The 14,352-nt window shown below is 37.4% G+C and overlaps 1 protein-coding gene across 1 annotated transcript in view; it reads right to left on the bottom strand.

The window, feature by feature from the left end:
• The window catches only part of LOC308695541 (uncharacterized protein), a gene marked incomplete at both ends in the record, with an annotated part of 375,246 nt that overhangs the window by 45,087 nt on the left and 315,807 nt on the right, over positions 1-14,352 (bottom strand). The window contains 4 exons of the mRNA XM_081373717.1: positions 9,855-9,973; positions 10,055-10,077; positions 10,192-10,422; positions 12,197-12,292. Of these exons, the coding sequence (XP_081229843.1) occupies positions 9,855-9,973; positions 10,055-10,077; positions 10,192-10,422; positions 12,197-12,292 (469 nt within the window). The remainder of the gene's footprint in view (positions 1-9,854; positions 9,974-10,054; positions 10,078-10,191; positions 10,423-12,196; positions 12,293-14,352) is intronic.

Below are 14,352 nucleotides of genomic sequence, written 5' to 3'. Positions count from 1 at the left end.
ACCCCAACGGAAGGGTACCCAAAAAGTGGTACGGTACGGTTCGGCTTTTTGGTACCATTCTCAACATGCTTTATTATTGTCACCATTGTTGAGATTGGTTTTAAATGAAGTGATTTGAAAGTCTTTAGATCAGAACAATGTTTATTAAATATTTTGAATTATAAGTAAAATACTGATAATCATAGGCTGAGGAATCACTAAACTGCAGCTAACAAGTTAAACCAAACTATCCCAATAAGTTTCATTTTTCAGATCACAGCATGATTATGTCTAAACATAACCAACACTATAACATAACATTTTACTTTGTTCATTTAACTGTTATAAATCAATAACAGCAGTCAAACAACAGTAAATATTAAAGTAAACGTATAATGGTCAAGAGCCCAACTAAAGCAAACACCCATCACCTTAATGGTAACTTACAATTTGTGATTTTCTTCTTCAGTGATTCTGCTTGTTAACATCAGGTGTCTTCAATAATGCTCAATCATCACTAAATTAATCACTTAATTATCTCCTCAGCCCTAAATGCCGCTTCATCTGAAAGCAGGTGATGGTGATTTACTACTAATCAAGGAACCGGCTTTACTGACGAGATGCGCATAACAATCTCACGATATATATCGCACAGCCCTACTTCTACTCATTTCGGGTACACTCAGTACCTCATACTTTGACTCGCTCCTACGAGTCTACATCCCTACCAGAAGCCTACGATCGGTCAACGAGCGATGTCTCGTGGTTCCATCACAGAGAGCCAAAAAATCACTCTCCAGAACATTCTCATTCACGGTTCCATGCTGGTGGAACGCTCTCCCCACTGTCATCCGGAATGCAGAATCCCTGACAACATTCAAAAGACAGCTGAAAACCCATCTCTTCCGTGAGCACTTAACCTCATAAAATAAAATAAAAATATATATAAAAAAATATAAAAGTGCACGCCCCCAAACCGCCCTAGCAAGATCACTGAAGGAAAGAAGAGAACAGAAAAAGAGACAAGCAGAAAAACAAGAACTACAACTGACTTCAGACACAGTCTAATATTAAATCAACTGAAGAGAAAAGAAGACATTGAATCTGTGAAGATCTCAGCAGAGGAGGATTAAACAACTCCACAAACAGCATTACCAGCTTCACTTATTACTAACCAGACTGACTTTATTTCTGTCAGACGTCTACAGAAGCTTTATTGAGAATTAACAGAGGTTTATCTCTAACGTGTTTCATTTAAAGTCACCATAACAGTGATTAGTGTTTCCATTAGTTGGGCTCTTAACTCTGATTATATCTTTTGTCTTTTCTGGCAGTTGTGACAGTGTGTTTGTTAAACACATTTGCAGCAGCAAAAAAACCTGAAATGAAATTATATCAGGTGATGATGGTTGCCTGATGATGGTTTTATAATCATCATGAAGTATCTTGCTCCACTGACGCTTTTCAAATCTTACAATTGTGTTCCATTATTTTTTTCATATTAAAAACCCTGTGTTACTGCAGAATGAGATCCAGAAATATATTATTTACACATCCATATTTTTTTCAAAACACAAATCCTGTATTACTGAAGCATGAGATACAGCAGTACTATAGGTATCAGTTAGAAGCATTTTATAAACTTGAGCACCAAACGTTAATCTACTATGACAAACATCAACAATCAGCGTATTAATCTCAACAATGGTAACAATCAAAAGTACCCTGCTGCAATGCATGCTGGGTACCAGCATAGTACAAAACTCCCAGCATGCATTGCAACATGAATAAATTATGCAGCTGAATTGTCCTATTATTTTGTTTAATTCTAAATATTTGCTTTTATTTTTTGCTGTTGGTTTTTTAGTGACATTTAGTAGCTTTTTTGTAATGTTCAGAGTTGATCAGTTTATCTGAATATTTCTGATAGTCACCATTGTTGAGACACATACGCTGATTGTTGATAAGTGTGTGTGTGTCACATGATAGGTAAAGAATATTTTCTCATGTTTGTTATAATATTTCAACTGATAGGTATAATTCTGCTTGATCTCATGCTGCAGTAACACAGGGTTTATGATATTAATTGAACAAAACAATTTTATTATACAAATTACATCAGTGATTTAGGCATTATGATTGCAAAGCCATCAACAGGTTATCAACATCACCTGCCGTGATTAAATTTTGCTTTCTTTGCTGCTGCAAATGTGTTTGACAAACACACTGTCACAACAGCCAAAAAAGACAAAAAACATAATTGTTAACATAAGAGTTAAGAGCCCAACTAATGGAAACGCTAATCACTGTTATGGTAACTTCAAATTAAACATCTCAATAAGGAGTTCTAACAGAAATAAAGTCAGTCTGGTTAGTAATAAGTGAAGCTGGTAATGCTGTTTGTGGAGTTGTTTAATCCTCCTCTGCTGAGATCTTCACAGATTTAATGTCTTCTTTTCTCTTCAGTTGATTTAATATTAGACTGTGTCTGAAGTCAGTTGTAGTTCTTGTGTTTCTACTCGTCTCTTTTTCTGTTCTTTTCAGAGGTGTAAAGTCCAGGTTCAAAAAGAAAAAGTCCTGCCCAGAATTTTGTTCCAATCACCTGGATTTGGTAATTAGCAGTTTTTCAGCCAGGAGATAGAAATCAGCTGACTGAGGTCATGGGTGGAATAAACATATGGCAGGACTTCTACTTTCTGACCCCTGGACTATACAACTCTGATCGCCAGCGATAATTAATGCGATATGGCTCAGCTTGTCAGTTAACTACGGCTCTTTGTACACAGCAAAAACTCCAGTGTTAAATTAACACTCCTGGGAGTGTATGAGTCCACACTCAAGAGTGTTGAAGTTAATGAGATAATTAAGTGATTAATTTAGTGATGATTGAACATTATTGAAGACACCTGATGTTAACAAGCAGAATCACTGAAGGAGAAAATCACAAATTGTAAGTTACCATTATTGTGATGGGTATTTGCTTTAGTTGGGCTCTTGACCCTTTTATGAGTACTTTGGATTTTGTTTGGCTGCTGTATCTGAGTCGTAACTGCCAGATGAACAAAGAATAAAATGATCTGATGGTGTTGATTATATTATGACAATCATCATTTGAGCTTGATCACTGAACTCCTTTTTTGCTTATTTCTGACTTAAATTGATGTTGTTGACCACAGAATAACTGTGATTCTGCATAAATATCCAGAATTTTAGATGTAATATAAAGGATTTCTTAAAAGTTGTTTAAAAAAAATAAAAAAAATCTTTCGTTTAGGCACACACAGACATCAAAATTCAGTATATGCATCTCAACAATGGTGACAAGCAGAATATTCAATTACGAAAAGTAAATTACATAGGCAATTCAGATCATAATTTATTCATACCGCAATGCATGATGGGAGCCATTAATGAGTTGTGATTGGTGGCAGCCACTGCAACATGCTTTATTATTGTCACCATTGTTGAGATTCACAGACTGATTATTGATGTCTGTGTTTCTAAAAAAATAATTTGAAAGTATTTCGATCAGAAAAATGTTTATTAAATATTATGGGTTATAAGAAATATACTGAAAATCATATACTGTAGAATCACAAAAGCTGCCGTTAACAAGGTAAACAAACTATCTCAATAAGTTTCCTTTTTTCAGATCACAAATTGTCACCATTGTTGAGATTCACAGACTGATTATTGATGTCTGTCTTTCTAAAAAAATAATTTGAAAGTATTTCGATCAGAACAATGTTTATTAAATATTATGGGTTATAAGAAATATACTGAAAATCATATACTGTAGAATCACAAAAGCTGCCGTTAACAAGGTAAACAAACTATCTCAATAAGTTTCCTTTTTTCAGATCACAGCATGATTATGTCAAAACATAACCAACACTATCAGATCACACTTTTATTTGTTCATTTGACTGTTATAAATCAATAACAGCAGACAAACATAATTTAAAGTGAACATAAGGGTCAAGAGCCCAACTAAAGCAAACACTGATCACCATAACGGTGGCTTACAATTTGTGATTTTCTCCTTCAGTGATTCTGCTTGTTAACATCAGGTGTCTTCAATAATGCTCAAGCATCACTAAATTAATCACTTAATTATCTCATTAACTTTAACACTCTTGAGTGTTAATTTAACACTGGAGTTTTTGCTGTGTAGTAAATGCCGCTCCATCTGAAAGCAGGTGAAAGCGATTTACTACTAATCAAGGAACCGGCTTTACTGATGAGATGCGCATAACAATATCGTGCGATATATCGCCCAGCCCTACCTGGAACCCAGCATGCATTGCGACATGAAACTTTTGATTTTCACCATTGTTGAGATTCAAATGTTGATTGTCTGTCTGTGTCTTGAGTCCATCAGGAGTTAAAAATGTTTTAATGCACTATATGATTTCAGTAGGCCTATCCCTCAGAATTACTGATTATAGAAACATTGCTGGATCTCATGCTGTAGATTCATAGAGATATTCATCCCTCCTGGGATGGTGCTGCTCTTCTCTCTAGTAATATGGCTCATAGTCTTAGAGCTCAAACATGACAATCTGGGGCTCAGGTCAGGAAGCAGACAGACTGGCTAAACCGACTGTCTGCTAGCGGCCTCTCGTCACCAAGGTCAGATAAATCCCATCACATAGAGCCTCTTTCACCTAGATATCATCATATAGAGACTGTGTCTGTTCCCCGAATTTGGAAATCCAAAAAACGTTTAAACCCAACTAAGGTTAAAAATTTAATTGATGTTCAACAAATAAAAAACAGCTATAATACAAATGAGCAAATGCTAAAGCTTGGGTTGCTGAATATTCGATCGCTTACTTCAAAAGCACTCATTGTTAATGATATGATTTCAGATAATAACCTAGATGTGCTGTGTTTGACAGAAACCTGGCTAAAACCAAACGATTACATTACTTTAAATGAATCAACCCCGCAAGATTACTGTTATAAACATGAGCCTCGTCTGAAACGCAAAGGGGGTGGTGTTGCTGTAATCTATAGTAATAGTTTCAAAACCACTAAGAAATCAAGTTTTAAATATAATTCTTTTGAAGCATTGGTGCTTAATGTAAAAATATATAGTGTAAACGATAAATCACGTTTGAGATTTGTGCTGGCTACTGTATACAGGCCACCAGGGCACCATACAGACTTTATCAAAGAATTTGCGGACTTTCTATCAGAATTAATATTGACTGCAGATAAAGTACTAATTGTTGGTGATTTTAATATACACATCGATAATGAAAAAGATGCATTGGGATTGGCATTTAAAGACATTGTAAATTCAATTGGAGTTAGACAACACGTGTCAGGACCTACTCATCGTCGTAATCATACTCTAGATCTAATATTATCACACGGAATAGATGTGGATGCCGTTGAAATTCTGCAGCAGAGCGATGACATCTCAGATCATTATCTAGTCTCGTGTAATTTGCATTTAGCCAAGGCTGCAAAGCCGACTCCGTGTTTCAAATATGTGAGACCTATCACTTCTGCTACTAAAGATTGCTTTATTAATAATCTTCCTAATCAGTTTCATCATCTCAGCATCTCAGATAGCTTAGAAGAACTAGATATTACAACAGAAACGTTTAACTCTCTCTTTTCCAGCACTTTAGACACAGTTGCTCCGTTGCGCTTAAAGAAGATTAAAGAAAATAGTCCAACGCCGTGGTACAACGAGCACACTCGGGCCCTTAAGAGAGCAGCCAGAAAAATGGAGCGCAACTGGAAGAAAACAAAACTAGAGGTATTTCGCATTTCATGGAAAGAGAGCTCAATTACTTACAGAGAGGCTTTAAAAGCTGCTAGATCTGCTTATTTTTCAACCCTATTAGAAGAAAATAAACATAATCCTAGGTATTTATTTGAAACGGTGGCTAAACTAACGAAAAATAAAGCTTCAAGCACCGAAGTTTCCAAGCAACACAGCAGTAATGACTTTATGAACTTCTTCACTTATAAGATTGATAATATCAGGGACAAAATTATAACTATGCAACCGTCTACTACAGTATCGCATCAGGCAGTGCATTGTAGTCTCCCTGAGGAAAAATTTGATTCATTCGTTGCTATAGGAGAGGAAGAATTTACTAAACTCATTAAATCATCTAAATCTACAACATGTATGTTAGACCCTATACCGACTAAGCTACTGAAAGAAATACTTCCAGAGGTCATAGATCCTCTTCTTAATATCATTAATTCGTCTTTGTCTCTAGGATACGTACCAAAAAACTTTAAGCTGGCTTTGATTAAACCGCTTGTTAAAAAAACGCAACTTGATCCTTCAGAATTAGTCAATTACAGGCCGATCTCGAATCTACCTTTTCTGTCAAAGATATTAGAAAAGGCAGTATCCTCACAACTGTGTTCCTTTCTTGAAAGAAATGATATCTGCGAGGATTTCCAGTCCGGATTTAGACCGTACCATAGTACCGAAACAGCTCTCGTTAGAGTCACAAATGATTTGCTCTTATCATCCGATCGTGGTTGTATCTCTCTATTAGTGTTACTCGATCTTAGCGCTGCATTTGACACCATCGACCACAACGTTCTTTTAAATAGATTAGAACATTATGTTGGCATTACAGGAAATGCACTAGCATGGTTTAAATCATACTTATCTGACCGTTATCAGTTTGTAGCAGTAAATGATGAGATGTCTCATCGATCACAGGTTAAGTATGGCGTACCACAAGGCTCAGTATTAGGACCGCTGCTGTTCACTCTGTACATGCTACCCTTAGGAGATATCATTAGGAAACATGGAATTAGCTTTCACTGTTATGCTGACGATACTCAGCTCTATATTTCTTCAAAACCTAACGAAACTTATCAATTCACAAAATTAACGGAATGCATAGCGGATATAAAAAATTGGATGACTTGTAATTTCCTACTTCTAAATTCTGAAAAAACAGAGTTTCTAATTATTGGACAAAAAACTTCCTCACGTAATAATCTAGAATACTGTCTAACACTTGATGGCTGCTCTGTTAAGTCTTCGTCGTCGGTTAGGAACCTGGGTGTGCTCTTTGATACCAATCTTTCATTTGAAAGTCACGTGTCTAGTATCTGTAAAACTGCATTTTTCCATCTTAAAAATATATCTAAATTACGTCATATGCTCTCATTGACAAATGCGGAACAATTAGTTCATGCGTTCATGACCTCAAGGCTAGATTATTGTAATGCTCTACTGGGTGGTTGCCCTGCACGCTTAATAAACAAACTACAGCTGGTCCAAAACGCAGCAGCTCGAGTTCTTACCAGAACCAGGAAGTATGACCATATTAGCCCGGTTCTGTCAAAACTGCACTGGCTCCCTATTAAACATCGCATAAATTTTAAAATATTGCTGATTACTTACAAAGCACTGAATGGTTTAGCTCCGCAGTACTTGAGCGAGCTCTTAACGCATTATAGTCCGTCACGTCTATTACGATCTCAAAATTCCGGCCAGTTGATTATACCTAGAATATCAAAATCGACTGCTGGCGGTAGATCCTTTTCCTATTTAGCACCAAAACTCTGGAACAGTCTTCCTACCATTGTCCGGGAAGCAGACACACTCTGTCAGTTCAAAGCCAGATTAAAGACACATCTCTTTGACCTAGCTTTCACATAATACATTATAGACTTCTATAATTTAATGTTATGCTGCATAGATTAGGTCAGCCGGAACCGGGAACACTTCCCAAAAATCCTGATGTACTCGTTACATCACGAGAAGAATGGCATCTACGCTAATTTTAGTGTCTGTGTTTATCCCAAGGTTTTTCCTGCAGCCTGCCGGATCCAGGCCGTATCCAGATCTGACGAAGGACCTTCACCTGGACCGATGACAACGCAGTGCTGAAGTGCCAACTAGTCTCTCCCTATGGAGGATCCCACTACCACTCTACAGATAAGGCGTTGTCGGGAAAATTCGTCTTGCGGTCCTACCCCAAAGCAACAAATAAAATAAAATTCCTTATCAAAATTTATAAGGAAAGACAAGTATTTTGTTTAGGCTTGGCTTGTAGGGAATTCCAAACCTGCGTATATTCTAACGCACATAACTATAGAACCCATTCTAAATGCGCATGTGACCGCCATCAGCGTTTCTCACAGGTTCGCGTTTAAAGTCTGTGTAGAGAGAATGGTGTCGTCTTAGCGGCCCCTAATTTAATAACAAATGATCATTGCGACGGAACCAAATCAATTAAAACTAACTTTAGATGGAAATAACTTAACTCTGCTGTAAAGCCGAAACAATCTCTGTTACCTTAAATTATACGCTTATCTCTGTAAAGCTGCTTTGAGACAATCTACATTGTTAAAAGCGCTATATAAATGAAGATGACTTGACTTGACTTGACATATGATTAATAAATATGAAATACCCATAAATTCAAAGATTATACACAGGAAGAGAACAGTGAATCAGACATGTCCAGGATGATTATGGCATCATCACAATAGCCAAAAAAAAAAAAAAAACAGGGGCCTGTACCATGAAGCCGGATTAGGTGGCTAGCCAGATATGTTTCAGTTTAGTTTGCGCCAACCCTGGGTTTTAGGCACCATGAAAGTGGTTTGGCTTTTAGCAGTGTTCATCTCCATAGTAACTTACGCTCCACGGCTATCCTGGTCCGGGTCAGGTGATGTTCCAGGTAAGAGTTTGCAAACCGAACTTGGACCAATCAGCTGTGAGCAAAGTTAAGCATGTCTGATGCAATAAATTTATTCCCCCTGTTTCTACTCCGAATTAAAGGCCACTACATAGCAAATGATTTTTAAAGACAAAATCGTCTGGCTTTTAGCAATGCTTATTTAGAATAATAATTTTGTATGATTTAGATATTATTTATGTAACTATTACCCTTAATCAGTGTACACATTTAGTTTATCAATTATTATTACACACAGTTTAAATGAATAAATATATAAAGGAAATATAAATACACTTTAGAATCAATAGATAAAGCTATAAAATGAGTACATATGAGCTTAAATGTTAAATTCTCTCTATACCTTTATCAACTGTATAAACTAACTTCACAACTTTTACTTACACTGATATAGAAAGAATTTTAGACAGCCATTATCTTCTTGCTGTGTAAATTTGTTTAAATTCTTAATATGTTTCAATCCCGTAAAATTCTGCAGAAGAGAAGTGAATTACAGTTTCACTTTTTCTCAGCATGTGATTGGCTGTTCGCTACTGATGTCACACCTAAACTCCTAAACTCCTAAACTCAGGATCAAAGCCTGACTTGACAGAGAAAGTTGATGATCAGCATCATGGTACCAACAAAGCCTGGTTGGATTGGTTTGGTTTTGTCAACTCAAAACTAATCCTGTAACCCTGAGTTTGTTCAACTAGCATCATGGTACAGGCCCCAGGTGATTTAGTTTTTATTATCATAAGGTAGAATAATTCACTAAACTCATCACTGACCAAAAGTGGTTATTGGTTAATAATAGATGATTTTCATCAAAATAATTATCCCAGTCTCTTCCACACAGTGACGCATCGAGTTAAAAAGATAATTCAGCACTGTTTCTTTTTATTTATTTATTTTATTTGAATTATTATTTTAGTATCACATTGGTACTCTGTGTTGATTTAACTGGGGATTTTGCTGTGTATTAAATCTGATGTCAACAGAGCTTGTATTGACAAAAACAATCAATCATTCTAAACTGTATATATCTGCTATATCACTGTAACTGATAAATATCATGTTCTTCTCTTTTTTACAGATCATTTAGTGCATCTAATCTGGTAATTCAAACATCATGCTAAAATCTTCCCTCATACATGATTTCCAGTGTGTAACAGCACAGTTCTTCTCCAGACTCACTGTTTTGGATGATGTCCTGCATCTTCTTCCAGACTCTGAAAGGCAGGTTGTCCAAGTATCGTGACACATGAATCAAAGCTCCAGAAGCCATCTGAGTATCCGGCTGTGAGATCTGGACTCTGGAAGAACATTCAGGAGTCAGAACTGCAGTGGCTTTGGATCAGAACCAGATAGACCAGAGACACCAGCAGATCACTCACCTTTTCATTGAGACTGGAAACTCCTGCAGAACAAACACACCATTTATCATCAAGAACTCAATCAATCAATCAATCAATCAATCAATCAATCAATCAATCAATCAATCAATCAATCAATCAATTATGTGAAATCAGACCTTCAGAAAGCAGACGTCATTGGCTTTCATCATCTCCTCCATGTCTTTGATTGTGTATGAAAGTTCTGAGATGTGTGTGTTCATCTCCTCCAGCTTCTCCTTCATCATCTGCTTCTTCTGCTCCTCTTCCTCCCTCAGTGCAGTGATTGTAGCTTCTTCTTCATCTCTGAGGAACTGATGAAGCTTCTCAAACTGCTGTTTAATCTGACGCTCTGTGCGCTCAGCTTGAGACTGAAATCAAATCACATTCACTTCAATCATCTCAAACACGCAACTGATTCTGGAGCAGCATGAAGAGTGAGTGGGAAAATGTGGGTTAGTTAACCACAACTGTAACTTTTCAGTCAATAAAGGAACATGGAATTATGTCAAAAACACTTCAGCTGTTCATCCTTGTACATACAGTGAGGAAAATAAGTATTTGAACACCCTGCTATTTTGCAAGTTCTCCCACTTGGAAATCATGGAGGGGTCTGAAATTGTCATCGTAGGTGCATGTCCACTGTGAGAGACATAATCTAAAAAAAAAAAAAAAAAAAACATAAATCACAATGTATGATTTTTTAACTATTTATTTGATACAGCTGCAAATAAGTATTTGAACACCTGTCTATCAGCTATAATTCTGACCCTCAAAGACCTGTTAGTCTGCCTTCAAAATGTCCACCTCCACTCCATTTATTATCCTAAATTAGATGCACCTGTTTGAGGTCGTTAGCTGCATAAAGACACCTGTCCACCCCATACAATCAGTAAGAATCCAACTACTAACATGGCCAAGACCAAAGAGCTGTCCAAAGACACTAGAGACAAAATTGTACACCTCCACAAGGCTGGAAAGGGCTACGGGGAAATTGCCAAGCAGCTTGGTGAAAAAAGGTCCACTGTTGGAGCAATCATTAGAAAATGGAAGAAGCTAAACATGACTGTCAGTCTCCCTCAGACTGGGGCTGAGAAATGAGCCCAGAACTACACAGGACCAGCTGGTCAATGACCTGAAAAGAGCTGGGACCACCGTTTCCAAGGTTACTGTTGGTAATACACTAAGACGTCATGGTTTGAAATCATGCATGGCACGGAAGGTTCCCCTGCTTAAACCAGCACATGTCAAGGCCCGTCTTAAGTTTGCCAATGACCATTTGGATGATCCAGAGGAGTCATGGGAGAAAGTCATGTGGTCAGATGAGACCAAAATAGAACTTTTTGGTCATAATTCCACTAAACGTGTTTGGAGGAAGAAGAATGATGAGTACCATCCCAAGAACACCATCCCTACTGTGAAGCATGGGGGTGCTAACATCATGCTTTGGGGGGGTTTTCTGCACATGGGACACGGTGACTGCACTGTTTTAAGGAGAGGATGACCGGGGTCATGTATTGCGAGATTTTGGGGAACAACCTCCTTCCCTCAGTTAGAGCATTGAAGATGGGTCGAGGCTGGGTCTTCCAACATGACAATGACCCGGAGCACACAGCCAGGATAACCAAGGAGTGGCTCTGTAAGAAGCATATCAAGGTTCTGGTGTGGCCTAGCCAGTCTCCAGACCTAAACCCAATAGAGAATCTTTGGAGGGAGCTCAAACTCCGTGTTTCTCAGCGACAGCCCAGAAACCTGACTGATCTAGAGAAGATCTGTGTGGAGGAGTGGGCCAAAATCCCTCCTGCAGTGTGTGCAAACCTGGTGAAAAACTACAGGAAACGTTTGACTTCTGTAATTGCAAACAAAGGCTACTGTACCAAATATTAACATTGATTTTCTCAGGTGTTCAAATACTTATTTGCAGCTGTATCATACAAATAAATAGTTAAAAAATCATACATTGTGATTTCTGGATTTTTTTTTTTTAGATTATGTCTCTCACAGTGGACATGCACCTACGATGACAATTTCAGACCCCTCCATGATTTCTAAGTGGGAGAACTTGCAAAATAGCAGGGTGTTCAAATACTTATTTTCCTCACTGTATATCAAAAGAATCAATCATTTTTATATATCAATCCTAACCTTGATATGTTGAACTGTTTTCTCAAGCTCTTCTTTAATGTTTTCATTGTGTTTAAGTTTCTCTTGTAAGGACTTCAGTGCTGTATTCAGCTCCCTCTAGAATTCCAACAGAAAATATATAAGATACCAGAGATTTTTATAATGTGTTCTGTAATTAATCTACCCAACGCAGGATAGGGCTGGGCGATATATCGCACGATATTGTTATGCGCATCTCGTCAGTAAAGCCGGTTCCTTGATTAGTAGTAAATCACCATCACCTGCTTTCAGATGAAGCGGCATTTAGGGCTGAGGAGATAATTAAGTGATTAATTTAGCGATGATTGAGAATTATGGAAGACACCTGATGTTAACAAGCAGAATCACTGAAGAAGAAAATCACAAATTGTAAGTTACCATTAAGGTGATGGGTGTTTGCTTTAGTTGGGCTCTAGACCATTATATGTTTACTTAAATATTTACTGTTGTTTGTTTTAGTGATGGGAAGTCCGGTTCTTTTCCGCGAACCGGTTCTTTCGGACAGTTCGTTTCAATGAACCGGTTCAAAAAACCGGTTCACCAGTTCTTTTACGTCATCACGTAATGACGTCAATTCTATCATCCCGGCGTATAAATATACATTCAAATAAAGGCATTTGTAATCATAACTTCAGTTAAATAATGTACTCATCGTCATAATCATCTTGGATAGGTTTCTTACATTTACGTTTTGAAAATGAACCCTGTAGTAGGCCTAAGGCAATGCGCAAACGCGGATGTTTTACATGTCTTAAAGTGAATAAACTGGTCTTCATCATTTTTATTTTATTTGCAATTAAATAAACTTACATTTCGCCGAATTCGGCCCCTCATTCAAGTCATTGGTTCACCCGTGCTCATGTAACAGCACAGCACATAGTAGACAGTATATAAACACAGCATCAGTTGGCCAAAAGAAAGTTCGGTTCAGACAGAGACGGTGCGATCACGCATGCGCAGTCTCTCCAGCTCATCGGTTCTCCGTATCGAACGTGTCCGAAAGAAACAGTTCTCGGTTCTGTGCTGGTGATTCGAGAACTGCTGCAACAACCAGTTCTTGACTCGAGAACCGTAGCATGCCTGTGTGTGAGCTGAAAACTACTGAAACCTTACTAGGCTAAATCAGTCGACAAAACTAAAAACTCGATGCATGTCTCCAGCATGTTTAATACGTTATGTTTTGATTAACACATTATAAACATTTGCACCCTTTAAAACCTTGGAAAGAGTTTAGGCTACGTCAAAAACGTATATCACCTTACTTAGAAATTAAATGATCTGTTCCTGAAAATAATGTTTTAGTATAATAATAAATGTTTAGTTTTATAATCCATTCATTGTTTCCAATCTTTAAAATAATACAGTGAAAAGGCAGTAGCCTATGAGATAAACATGTTTCTAACATGTTTTATTTTGTTACACTTATTGATGTTCAATAAAATACTTAAGAAACATGCATTTCGTCCCTCTGAAAAAATTGCACGCATGCTCAGCTCATCAGCTCATCAGCTCATCGGTTCTCCGTATCGAACGCGTCCGAAACAAACAGTTCATAGTTCTGTACTGGTGATCCGAGAACCGCTGTACCTGTACGTTCGGCAGTGCGCGCATGCTCAGTATTAACTGCTCGTGCTCATCACTTCTCTCAGCACAACATGTCTCAGTTCAGTGAACTGTTGGATTTACTGGAGTAACATATATGCCTACTCCGGGATATTGGTTTATTTTGAGTCGAAGGGACTGTCAGGACTCAGGCATGTCCGAAAGTGAGTAACGTTAACTTAACTTGTGGATCAGCGCTGACGCAAGACGCGAACTGTTTCGAACGATTCAGTCCGATTTAGTGTACTGGTTCGACCAGTTCACTAAAAAGAACCGGTTCAAAAGAACGATTCGTTCACGAACCGGCCATCACTAGTTTGTTTGCTGTTATTGATTTATAACAGTTAAATGAACAAAGTAAAATGTTATGTTATAGTGTTGCTTAGGTTTTGACATAATCATGTGGTGATCTGAAAAAGGAAACTTATTGAGATAGTTCGGTTTAACTTGTTAGCAGCAGTTTAGTGATTATTCAGCCTATGATCATCAGGACTTTACTTATAATTCAAAATATTTAATAAACATTGTTCTGATCA

Source organism: Scardinius erythrophthalmus, assembly GCF_964197995.2.
Source record: "Scardinius erythrophthalmus genome assembly, chromosome: 1".
Taxonomy (NCBI): Eukaryota; Metazoa; Chordata; class Actinopteri; order Cypriniformes; family Leuciscidae; genus Scardinius; species Scardinius erythrophthalmus.
This window is presented reverse-complemented; position numbering and strand designations above follow the sequence as displayed.